This window comes from Trachypithecus francoisi, unplaced genomic scaffold, assembly GCF_009764315.1.
Source record: "Trachypithecus francoisi isolate TF-2019V2 unplaced genomic scaffold, Tfra_2.0 Contig00141, whole genome shotgun sequence".
Lineage (NCBI taxonomy): Eukaryota > Metazoa > Chordata > Mammalia > Primates > Cercopithecidae > Trachypithecus > Trachypithecus francoisi.
This window is the reverse complement of record NW_022680489.1, coordinates 197,051-209,775: the sequence shown is the minus strand read 5'-3', so window position 1 is coordinate 209,775 and position 12,725 is coordinate 197,051. Positions and strand designations below refer to the sequence as shown.

The 12,725-nt window shown below is 52.9% G+C and overlaps 1 protein-coding gene across 1 annotated transcript; it reads left to right on the top strand.

The window, feature by feature from the left end:
• Positions 1-487: 487 nt before the first annotated feature.
• RPRML (reprimo like) lies at positions 488-1,757 on the top strand. Its single transcript, XM_033184097.1, has one exon. The coding sequence runs from the start codon at positions 904-906 to the stop codon at positions 1,264-1,266; it is 363 nt and encodes a 120-aa protein (XP_033039988.1). The 5' UTR covers positions 488-903; the 3' UTR covers positions 1,267-1,757.
• The last annotated feature ends 10,968 nt before the right edge of the window (positions 1,758-12,725 follow it).

The following is a 12,725-nucleotide window of genomic DNA, read 5'->3' as shown; positions in this document are numbered from 1 at the left end:
CCCAGGTGATAACATCGACACTCTCTAGGAAGCAGGATTATAAGGTTTTAGAGTAATTTTGGTAATTCCTGTTTTCTAACTAGTCTACAATGACTATGTTTGTGTAAAAAAGGAAGGAAAAAAACCCAGTAATTTATTTTTTAATAAAAAAAAAAGTTAAATGGGACCAAGTTGTGGGGGGGGGTGTAGGAAGGAGGCAGAGAGCTCGCCTCACCGCGACAGCTTTCACCCTGGGAAAGGTGGGAGGCAGGACCGCCCAGGAGACCCGGGGCCAGTGGGGTGGGCAGCGCCAGGAGTCCCGGCGACTCCTCTGATGTCTAGCAAGGCTTACAAGGGTTTAAATAATAAGCGAAGAGAGTCAGGGCAGATTTCCGGAATAACTTCACTGCTAAGGGTATCAAATCCTGGAATGGGCACCTTGGAGAGGTTTTCTAGACAAGAACGGACAGCGGGTGCCAGGAGGGGGTGGAGTTTCGCCGGCCAGAGGACAGAGGCTGCGGGATCTCCCGACCCGCTCCGGCACCTGGACTCCCGGGAGGCTGCGCCCACGGCGGGATTCCCGCCCCTCGGAGATGTTGCAGGGACCGGCGGGGCGGGGCCGGGCCGTTGCTAGGGGAGGGGCGGCCGGGCGTGCGAGGAACCCAGCGGGCGACCGCGACGCACACTAGGTTCTCCGGCTCCAGCTCCTGCGCCGCCTGTTGCTCGCTCCTCCGGGCGGCCGCTTCCCGCCCAGTGCGCAGGAGTAGGCGGCCCGAGAGCGCGCCGGGAGCCTCCCGCTTTCGTCCCCTCCCCGCACCGCACAAGCGGGTCGGAGGGGCCCCGAGGGTCCCTGAGAGCGCGGACGCGGGCGAGCAGCCCAGTGCACCCGGGACTGCGCGCCGAGACCCCCGGCGCCGCGCGGCGATGAATGCGACCTTCCTGAACCACAGCGGCTTGGAGGAGGTGGGCGGCGTGGGCGGCGGCGCCGGGGCCGCCCTGGGGAACCGCACCCACGGGCTGGGCACGTGGCTGGGCTGCTGTCCCGGGGGCGTCCCGCTGGCCGCCAGCGATGGGGTCCCCGCGGGGCTGGCGCCCGACGAGCGCAGCCTGTGGGTGTCACGGGTGGCGCAGATCGCCGTGCTCTGCGTGCTGTCGCTTACCGTGGTCTTCGGCGTCTTCTTCCTGGGCTGCAACCTGCTCATCAAGTCCGAGAGCATGATCAACTTTCTGGTGCAGGAGCGCCGGCCCTCCAAGGACGTGGGTGCCGCCATCCTGGGGCTGTACTGAGCGCCATCTGGGCCCGCCCTCGCCAGCGCTGCTGCAAGAAGGACCCCGGAGACCCTGACCCTCGCCAGGCTCTCTGCGCTCTGCCGCTGCCTCCGGGCGGGCAGCTACGTGCCTGGGGCGCCAGGGCGGAGACGCGGCGAGACTCTCGGCGGGGGCGCGGGAAGGGACTTGGACGCCTGGCTCCGTCCTGTGTGCGCTGCAGCGTTGCGGGGTGGGAGAGAGGGGGATGAGGGTTCTTACCAGTTTTTTGTTGTTGTTTGTTTTTTAAGACGTTCGCGGCAGGGTGGGAGTGGGTGTGGGGATGCAATTTGGGACTGCGGTCGCTCGCGTGGGAGTTTTGTGTGTACGTTGGTGCGGGTGGTTTCGGAGCAGGGTGCGGGGAGAGTAGGTGAAGATGTGAAGCGTCAGAGTCGCTAAGCTTGTTGGCCTGATTTTGCGTTTGGAAAGAAATCTTGTAATAAAACTGCAGCCGTGGGGCTTCAGGCAGCTTCCCCCCCGCGCCTGTGGGGTGTGTGTGTGTTGCGGGGCCGAGGGCATGTACCCTCCTGGCGGACCCTTTGAGCCCCTTGGGAGACATCTAGCCCCTGCGTGGACGCCTGGCTGGGGAGCCCACAGGGCAGGTCAGGGGATCCTGGGGCTCCACACCGAGGCCAGAGCGAGGAAAGGGAAAGGGAATCGTTTTCTAACGCCAACAGCGGAGAAGGCAGGTCCTGTGGGACAGCCAGACAGCTGGTGAGATTAATTAAATCACTGGATATATGAGTCTTCTATGAGATGAAACAAAATCAGTCAGCTGAGTCCAAAACGGAGAAAATGTGAACAAGGAAAACTCAATTTGGCAGAGAGGGAAAACTAGATCTAATTAAAAGTTTAATTATAAGGCCAAAAGCCCCTTCTAAGTGCTTGCTTTGTCCCTACCCTTACAGCGGGCAGGTGAGTAGACGGAAGAAACCCCCTTGTTGCATCCTGTAGGGGTGGGGTTAGCAGCTCTGTGGCGAGGAAGTCCCAGAATGTTTATTATAAAATGCAGAAAATGGCCTCCAAGCGCAGTTGCCTGCAGGGGACTTCGAGCCTCCCATTACAGGATGCCCCAGCTGCCCAGAAACCCACGCCTTCTGCAGGTGCTAACTTCCCTTGCAGCAGTGTGGAGCAGCAAGAATTGACTACTCCCTGGCAGACAGGGAGAGGACAGTTCTGCTCTCTGGAAGTGGGGGACAGGGGACCTGGGGACACCGGAGGAGAGAAGGCTGGGCTTTCTGGCCTATGTATCCCCTACCACCCTTTGTCCTAGTGCCAACCCCACTCAAGCGGTTCTTGGAAGACTCGGGGAGAGACTCTGGATTTCTCCCTTCTCTCTTTTGCTGTGGGTGGGAGTGAAGAATAACAAGGACGAAGGTGACTGAAGTCTTAGCTGGTTTTAGCTAAGAGAAGCGAAGGGAATGCCATCTCGTGTCTTTGGCACTAGTTTAATTAGGGAGAGGCTTGGCACAGGTGGGGTGGGGGAGCATCTCGAAGGCACAGATGGTCCCTGGCTATGAAGGATCCAGAGTCGTCCTGGCTCCCAAGTGCTCCTGTGCAGTCAGAATCATGATGATCAGGATGTGCCCCGTCCCCGGACCCTGGGACCAAATCTCAGACCTGGGAGAATTCAGGCCAGGCTAGGCCAGTGAGGCCAGGAGCTGAGATTCCTTGTAAAGTGTCTCTGGGGGCAAAACCCCGAAATGTGGAGAATGTTCTGTTGATGGTTTGGTGTGACTTGCAGGAAGTCCACCCTGATCTGGGGACAGCAGCCTTCACTGACTCAGGCAACCTAGATAAGTGGCTTCGTCGTAAGGTGGCACAGTTACCTGGAGCCTGGGCTGCCCCCAGTGGCTTGAGGAATGCAGCTCAGACAGCTACAGGCATTCACATAAAACCCCGAATGACCAGAAAATGGTTTCAGAAAGAACACAGGCTTAGACACTTTTCCACCGGGCCAAGTTAGAGCAAACGTTATGAGAATTCTCTAATAAAATGGGTCTGCTACTAAATGTGACTGGGGTGAGAAGACAGTGAGTCAAGAGTTAATTTTTTTTTTTTTTTGAGACAGAGTCTTGCTCTGTTGCCCAGGCTGGAGTGCAGTGGCACAATCTCGGCTCACTGAAACCCCTGCCTCCCAGATTCAAGCAATTCTCCTGCCTCAGCTGCCCAATCCTGAGCAGCTGGGATTACGGGCTTGCACCGCCATGCCTGGCTAATTTATTTTTAATTATTTTTAGTAGAGACTGGGTTTCGCCATGTTGGCCAGGCTGGTGTCAAACTCCTGACCTCAGGTGATCCACCCGTCTCTGTCTCCCAAAGTGCTGATATTACAGGTGTGAGCCACTGCACCTGGCCAAATTTCTTTTTTAAAAACTTTTATCGCTAGGCGTAGTGGCTCACGCCTGTAATCCCAACACTTTGGGAGGCTGAGGCAGGTGGATCACGAGGTCAAGAGATAGAGACTATCCTGGCTAACACGGTGAAACCCCGCCTCTACTAAAAATACAAAAACTTAGCCGTGCGTGGTGGCGGGTGCCTGTAATTCCAGCTACTCAGGAGGCTGAGGCAGGAGAATGGTGTGAACCCGGGAGGTGGAGCTTGCAGTGAGCCGAGATCATGCCACTGCGCTCCAGCCTGGGCAACAGAGCTAGACTCCATCTCAAAAAAAAAAAAAATTATCATTTTTTTCTTTCTTTTCTTTTCCCCTCCCTCCCTCCCTCCCTCCTCCTTCCTTCCTTCCTTCTTTTTTCTTCTTTCTTTCTTTACTTTTCTTTCTTTCCTCTTTCTTTCTCCTTCCTTCCTTCCTTCTTTTTCTCTCTCTCTCTTTCTCTTTCTTTCTTTTCTTTTCTTTTTTTTCTTTCTTTCTTTCTTTCTTTCTTCTTTCTTTCTTTCTTTCATAGTTCCTTGACAAAGCAAGGTTAACTGTTCTGAATTTGCTGAAAAGGAAAGCCTTAGTGGGGACACTTTGCAGGATTTTCCCACTGTTAAAAAAAAAAAACCAAGTGAAGATGCATGTGTACTCACGTGTGTTTGGGTCCCCTGTGGTGTACAAATCTGCACACGTGGGCACATGGCGTGAGTGTATGCTCACACATGCAGTTACACGCACTGGCACAGGCAGGCTCGTGCCTCAGGAGGAAAACAGCCAGCAAGAGTGGGGTCCTGAGAAGGGGTGAGGGTGAGAGGTCACATTTGTAGACAATCTTAGTTCTCCCCAGGAGTCCTAAGGCCTGCAGGATGTTTACTGGGCTGCCTTATATAATCCTTGGGGTGGGGGGCGGGAACTCTTACATAAGGTAAGAGTGAATGAGGAACAGTGCTCTGGGGCAGAGCCAGACAGAGCAGAATCCTGAGCCATCCGAGTGGAGGATAAAGAAGGGGCCTGGTTCTAGAAAGCCCCACTCAGCCACAACTGCTGTCCATTGAGAGCTTTTCCCAGTAGGCACCGGTAAATCTCAGAGGGCCTTGGGTTCACAAGAGAGAAGGCCTGGGATCCTGGTCTTCAATATCCTGGCTGCCCTGCTTCCTAGCTCTGTAACTTTGGGGAAGTAGCTCAACCTCTCTGTGCCTCATTTTCCTCACCTACAAAATAGGAGCAATAGGGGACCCATAGCTTTCACGACGTGATGTGTTTTAAGAAGCCAGCATAATGCCTGGCATTTAATAGACGCTCAATAAGGGCAATGAGGATTATTGTTAGTTTTGTTTATCATATGAACTCTTTCCCTAAAGTACATTTGGTTCTCTGAAATGGATTCCATGGACAAAAAAAAAAGAAAAGAAAATAGCAATTCATATTTGAAAAGCATTTGCAGTTTTCAAAGTACTTTCATAAGCATCATGAAAATAGTAGCGAACGCCTAATATGCCAGACACTGAGCTTCCACCCCCATGAAGGTTTTGCAACTGGTCCCATTGTACAGATGAGGAAACTGAGGCTCCAAGAGATTGCAGTTGCCTGAGGTAGTGCAACTAGAAAGGGGCAGAGCTGGGATTCAAATCAGTTTCACTTGAGCTGACCTCCTTTGCTCCCCACAACACATTGGTAAGAGGAGCAGATGCTCCTCTAATTTCCTGTTTAGAGGAGAGGAAATTAAGGTTCTGTTTACTGATCTTGTCCAAGCTCATTCATTCCACCAGTGTCTATTGTAAATCTCCTGTGGGCTACGCACTGTGCCAGGCACTGGGGGAGCAAGGGGTGGCAGACATAGAGTCTGGCCCTGGCCTGCAGCCCCAGAACCCCTGGCACTTGCTTTGCTCCCCAGGTAGCTGGTTCCATGTGTCTCAGGGTCTAGGTCAAACCCTCCACATCCTGTCCTCCAAGTCGGGGACAGTACTTCTGGGGTCAGCTGTGCCTTCACCAGCAAGATGTCCCCTAGAACGGGGGAAGTAGGGAGGGCTTACGTCACCACATCCACTTACTTTCCCACTTGCTTGTCTAAGCCAAGTTCACACAGAGGGGTGCACAGCTGTGGCTGCTGGGGGTCACCCTCCCCAGACCCCAACTCAGTAGTAGATGGAAAGAAGCCTTGAGCACTGGGGGTGGCTTCAGAGCGAAAGAATTGAGCGTGCGAGGTGGTGGGTACAGCAGAAATGGCCCTCATCCAGCATTCCGGTTTTGGGGGAAAGGTGTACGTGTACACATATGTTGCACGCATGCACACACATTTAATAAAAAGGACTTAAGTGGGATTTCTGAGTAGCACGTCTTGAGTGCAGATTCGTGTCAAGAAAGCAAGACTCTTTCTTGTCAGTAAAGATCACAGCAGATACACAGGGTGTCCGGGACAGCAAACCCTAGCTCCGCAGATGGGGCATGTGTCCCAGCCTCTGAGATGGCAGCATTGGGGGATGTTCTGAGGCAGCGCCTACTCACCCTTGCAGTCGTAGCTTTATTACTTAGACTTGAGATCCCATGATAGGTGCACTCCAGTCCATGGATAAGGAGAGTTTAACCCATGGGGAACACTAGATCTCAACAATTTTCAACAACGAAGCAACAGAGGCTGGGTGTGGTGACTCATACCTGCATTCCCAGTAATTTGGGAGGCTAAAGCGGGAGGATCACTTGAACCCAGGAGTTCAAGACCAGCCTGGGCAACACAATGGGACCCCATCTGTACACACACGCACACAAAAGAAAAAAGCAGTGGCAGACTGAGCAAGCCAGCTCTCATATAAGGTTGTCATCTGGTTGTGTGGTTAGGTAATGGGCTCCAGATCACAATCAACTAATGAGTGGCAGAGCAGTGGGTACAGCAGAAATGGCCCTCATCTGACATTACAGTTTTGGGGGAAAGGTATACATGTACACATGTGTGTTGCACGCATGCACACACATTTAATAAAAAGGACTTCAGTGGGATTCCGAGTAGCATCCCTTGAGTGCAGATTCAAGGGATGCTACTTGGAAATCCCACTGAAGTCCTTCTTTTTATTTGACACTTTCCCACCTGGCTAAGTTAGAGCGAACACTACAAGAAGTTTTACACACCTAATAAACTTGACGTGCAAGACCTAGGTTTGCATGTCAGTGCTGGTATTTTTTAGGTGTGTCCTATGTCACTCTCCTAGTGCTGGGTGCTAAAGAGGTTGCAGAGGTGAAAGCAACTCAGGCTCTGCCCTCGAGATGCTAACAACATGGCTGCAGAGACAACCGTCCACACGAGAGATTTAGTTCTGCCATCCTCTGTGCCTCAATTATTTCTGTTTGAGTAGCCAGCGTCAGCCAGTGGGGTACAGGGTTTGGGGTTATAGACCATCTATAAACCCGGGTTTCTCCTGGGGCTCACTTTGCAGGGCAGTGCCTGGGCAGAAAGCCCAGGACATGGAACCTGCATGTTGACAGCGATGCAGCCAGATGGGCAGAGGCCAACATCCGTCACCAGCGGTCACATTGTGCAGACTGCTGGTTCCCTGCTGAGCTGGGCCAGACTGTGGGAGGCTGACAGACCTGGATTCCACCTTGTGCTCCAAAGCTAAGGTTCAGCAAGGGCTAGGCGGGTCCCAGTGTACAACCCTTTTGCTGGGATCCTTTCCTGTCTCAGGCTCTCCTTCCATCTTGGCCAAGAGCCAGAGCTCCTTGCAGGGACTTCTTCCCATTATGGCTGGACTGGAAGGGAAGGAAGAAGGGAGAGGAACAGGAGAAGAGGGGGAAAGAGGAAGAATATGAAAGGAGAGCAGGCAGAAGATGGAATGGAGGGAGCAGGGAAGAGAGGAGGAAGAAGTGGGTGGCGGGAGAAGCAAAGCAGGAAGCCAGGGTCTCGCCTCCTGCCCCAGCCCAGCCCCAGGGTTCTATCAGCACACAACCTGGGCCCACCACAGCAGGCTGTCCCCTCCGGGTGTCTCTATAGGAACATAAAGCAGGGAAGCAGCAACACTAAGGGTGATTATGGTTGAGACACTTCCCTGTCTTGGGAAGGTCTCTCCTCTCCCCCATGTGCCCTGTGCCCTCTGCCTACCCCACCAGCCCCAGGTCTGGCAGTAAGTGTGACCCTTCCTCACAGCCAGGCCCTGTGCCCTGACTTTCTCTCTACTTCCTAAAGCTTCACCCTCCCCGGGGAGGGAGAGGCGCCCAACAGGTGTGGCCCGGCACACAGAACAAAAACATGCACAGAACAAAAACAGGTTAGATGGGTGAGTGGGGCCCTGGTGAGGTATGCACAGAGCCGCAGAGCTTGGGGCGTAAGAGACAAGTCTTTGATTCAGGCAGGCCTGGATGCAGGACTTCCTCCACACTTTCCAGTCATCAGAGAAAGTCGCTTCACCTCCCAAGGCCTGTTTCTTCGTCTGTAAAGTGAGGTACTCTAGCCGAGCTCTCTAGGTGGTTGGAAAGTTTAGGTGAGAAAGGGCATGAAAAGCTCCAACATGTACATCTGTGTATTCATGGAGCCATGCAGCTTTGCCAGGATCTGTGTGGGGTTCAAGGTCAGCAAAGGATGTGGTTAGGCCAGGCCTGGGCGGGGTGCTGAGTCACAGAGCCCCCAACCCAGCACTGGAGGAGAGCCAGGCCATGCCAGGACCATGACTGTCAGCTCAGAAGAGACTGCAGAAGCCATCGAGGGTGTCCTTATTATATTTTTCCTTTTTAATTAATTAATTATTTATTTATTTTGAGAAGGAGTTTCGCTCTGTTGCCCAGGCTGGAGTGCAATAGCGCAATCTCAGCTCACTGCAACCTCTGCCTCCCAGGTTCAAGTGATTCTCCTGCCTCAGCCTCCCAAGTAGCTGAGATTACAGGTGCCCACCACACCTGGCTAATTTTTATATGTTAGTAGAGACAGGTTTTCACCATGTTGGCCAGGCTGCTCTCAAACTCCTGACCTCAGATGATCCACTGTAAGTGCTGGGATTACAGGCATGAGCCACCGTGCCCGGCCTGTTTTTTAAAGCGATGACGCAAGTAATTAATATTTATAGCAACAACAACAAAAAGAAAAATGGTGGCAAAAAGTAGCCACATTCTTGCAACCTAGAAGAAATCACTATTAATCCTTTGGCATGTAGCCTTTCATATTTTGGGGGATCGATAGAATTAGGTTTGGGATTTTCTCCAGAAAATGTTATTCTAGCATATACGCTGTTTCAAATGTATACTGTGATGCTGTTTTTTCACTTATCAGTGTATGATGACAAAGGTTCATGTCAGTACCTAATATCCACATGCGCCATCCTTCGCAGACTTGTACCCTGTTCTCTTTTATGCAAACATCAGACTTCATTTCTCTGATCCCCTATTATGGGGCATAATGCTGTTACCAGGCCTCTGAGCCCCTGTCCAGGTGAGTGGAGTGGCTCCAGTGCGCACCCCTGCCTCGCAGACAGGCTTTGATGCAAAAGCTCAGCTGATGATTGATTGTGGCTGGAGTCCTCATGTCACAGCCTCTCTCCTCTGCTGCCTTGAGATTTTTTTTTTTTTTTGAGACGGAGTCTCACTGTGTCACCTGGGCCGGAGTGCAGTGGCACAATCTCGGCTTGCTGCAACCTGTGTGCCTCCCAGGTTCAAGCAGTTCTCCTACTTCAGCCTCACAAGTAGCTGGGATGACAGGTGTCCGCCACCATGCCCCGCTAATTTTTTAGTAGAGACAGGGTTTTTAGTAGAGACAGGGTTTCACCATTGTGGCCAGGCTGGTCTTGAACTCCTGACCTCAGGTGATTTGCCCACCTCGGCCTCCCAAAGTACTGGGATTACAGGCGTGAGCCACCGTGCCCAGCCTTTCTTGAGATCTTTTTGCAGGAAGCATCTTAATGCTTTAGGATGGAAGCTGTACCTGCTCTGAGGTGATGGGGTAGATGAGGCAGGACAGCCGTGGGATGGAACCACATTTACTGATCTCCATCACCAAGCACAGTGCTTTACAGATATTATCTCATTACTTAATCCTCCAGCACCGCTCTATGCTGGGGATGATCATCATTTTACAGATGAGAAAACGGAAGCACAGAGAGGTTAGTTGTAGCCAGCTAGAGCCAGGAGATTTGACCCCCGGTGTCTGCCTGCACGACCTGTGCTTTTTGTTCCCCAACCCATCACCAGGGCGGCTGGGGCAGAGGTGGGTGTTGAGGGATGCAGAGTGAGGAAGTGGGCACCAGAGAGGGAGCAAGGGGATCATGAAAGGCAACAAGCACCTCTCTTGCAATGGGAGAGTCGGGGGACCTCATGCCTTCTATACACTCAAATCTTCAGGCCAGGCCTGTGAGTCCCCACCACAAACCCATCTCACTGGTTTGAAGTTATTTGCCAAGCCCCTTTCATTATTTTTTTCTCATGAACTCTTCCGTGTTTAAGGCATTTATCCACCAAGCACATTGTCCTTACTGCTGAATAAGGAAACTGTCTGCTGTCTACACCTGCTCATCGGAGCTTCTGGCCATCAGGACAGAGGGTGGTCCCAGCCCAGAGCAGGGAAGCCTGATCGTTCCATGGATCTTTAGGGTCTCCGGGCACAGGAAAGCAGTCTGGCCCCTCTGCAGAGTGGGGCTGGGGTCCTGTGCAGCTCTCTCACTGTGAAATAGGGGAAACAGCCCAGTGGGAGGAGGTGAGGGAACCAGCATTTGAAAGCTGCCTCCTTTCTGGCCACTCTGCCACCTGGCCCACCAGCCTCCCTCCTGCTGACACCAGCCAGCCTCCCTGCCCAGCTCTCTGTGACCCCCCAGGGGGCACAAGGACCAGGAGTCAACTTGGGGTCTTCAGTCCTCTCCAGAAGAGCAGCTAGAGTGTTCCCTTGTCGGGTAGGGGGAGCTTTGGACCATAAGACGACTCTGGAAACCTGGGAAGGTGGATGGAGAGAAGTATCTGGAGTCAGAAAAGGAAGCCAGAGAGGAGGACAGCCAGAGCGAGATGGCTTCCACTTCTCCTGGGAGGCCGGTGGCTGTGAGGACCTGTGCCATGGCCCAGCTGCATCCAGCATGAGCAGCTCAGTACTGAGGCAGCAGAGCAGGTCCACAGTGACTGTGGCGAGGGGCAGGTGTCGGCAGGGATGCTTTCAGGGCGGGACCCATTAGGACAATCATTTTTCAACCTCATGAGAATTACCTGGAGGAGCTTTTAAAAGTCCTGCTGTTGGGGTTGCACCCCAGACCAATTACATCAGAATCCTTGGGGGTCTGAACAGGTCCTGGGATTAGAAGTCCTTTCTGCATTCAATGACTGTAGGTGGCGCTAATCCCAAGTGATGCCCTGATGTTCCAGTCTCAGGTAGCCCCTGCTTTCTGCTTGTGTCCTGAAGATCCTCGTGGCCACTGTGGAGGTACTGGTGGGGAGGCAGGCAGAGGGCAGCGGACCTGTTTGAACTGTATGATTACACAGAACCAGCTGTGTGTGCAAGAGCAAGCTAAGTTCTCTGAGTCACACTCTTCCCATCTGTAAAATGGGAATCGGAAAGCCCACCCTCTGGGTTTGTCGAGAGGATCTGACAGTGGTCGATGAGCTTGGCACAATGTTCTTCCCGTGGTAGGTGCTGGGCGACTGGTGATGGGTGTTATGACGGTGATGGTCTCTGCTCCAGCGGTCCCTGCATGGAGGGACACACCAAGCAGGGCTTTAGGATGCAAGTGTGGGAATGAGTCACACATTCATTGGGTTGGGGCAGAGAAAGGAGGCAGTGCTGAGAGATAGAGTTGGGGACACTTTTTCCCTAATGATTCAGAAACAGGAGGACATGTTCAGGGGTGTCCACAGTGGGGAGGGAGAGGAAGAGGCTGGGTCTGGAATGGAGGAATTTGGAGCAGGGAGGTCTCTGGACACCTCCTTCCTCATGGTTCCTTACTCAGAGTATTCACTGAGCGCCTGACTGGTGCAGGGTGCTCTATGGGGCTTGTTGGAACTGAAGAGAAGGAACATCAGTGAGGCACATACAAAGGTCTGCACTAGGCCATGCCGTATGCCCCAACCTGAAGAAGGCCCCCATCCCAGGCTGGTCCTCTTCCCAGGGCCCTGATTCTGTAAGAGCATCGCCACTGTCACCTAGCAGGAAACCCTGTCTGACTCTGCCCACTCCTTCACCAAGCCTGGCGTGTTCACAGTGGCCCTCCCTCTTGGCCATCTCCCTGCTTAAGCTCTTGACGTTTTTGCCTGGGTTGTGCTATAGCCCCCAAATGGTCTCTGGGCCCCCTAGCCTCCCCTTTCCTTAGCCCTCCTTCACTGCCACCAAGGTGATTTGCCCAGAACACAGGTGGCACCATCTTGCTTCTCTCCAGTAGCCTGTTGTCTACAGAACTGTCTGACTGCTTGAGCCAGTTTTCAAGACCTCCTAGGGGCTGTCCTAAAACCTCTGTACCGGCCCATTTCCAGTATTTCCATGCGTCTGTGATCCAGCCCCCATGATGTACCCAGAGAACACTGCAGAGTTCACACTCCATGCCTCTGTTCCTGATGCTCTGCTTCCCCCAAATGCCTCTCTTCTTCTCTTCTGCCCTTTGAGAACTACTTATCCTCCAAGATCAAGCTCAAGTACAACCTCACCCATGAAACAGAGTTATAATCGCTTCTCACATATCGCCTCCACACAATCTTTGTACATCTTTGTAATGACAGCTAATGTTGATTGAGCCCTTCTATGTGTTAGACTCTGTTCATGTATTAACTCTCCTGTTACCATTTTTACTTTACATTTGAGGAAACTGAAGCCCAGCAAGGTTAAGAGGCTTGTTTGAGGTTGTGCAGCCAATAAGTGGCAGAGCCGGGATCCAAACCCAGGCAGACTGGTGACTGAGCTCACTCCAAACCAGCAGATAACATGGCCGCAGCGCATGGCGCGTGCCTAGCTCTGCATCCTGTTATGGTTAGGTTCTCATGTCCGTCTTCCCCACTACACTTCCCCTGAGGACCAGAACTCTCTTCCCTGTGTTTGTATTTCCCACAGCACCCAGCACAATTCACTGTGGGAAGGCCACACACCTTTGTTGAACAAACAGCCCTGCTTTCAAGGGACTTCACA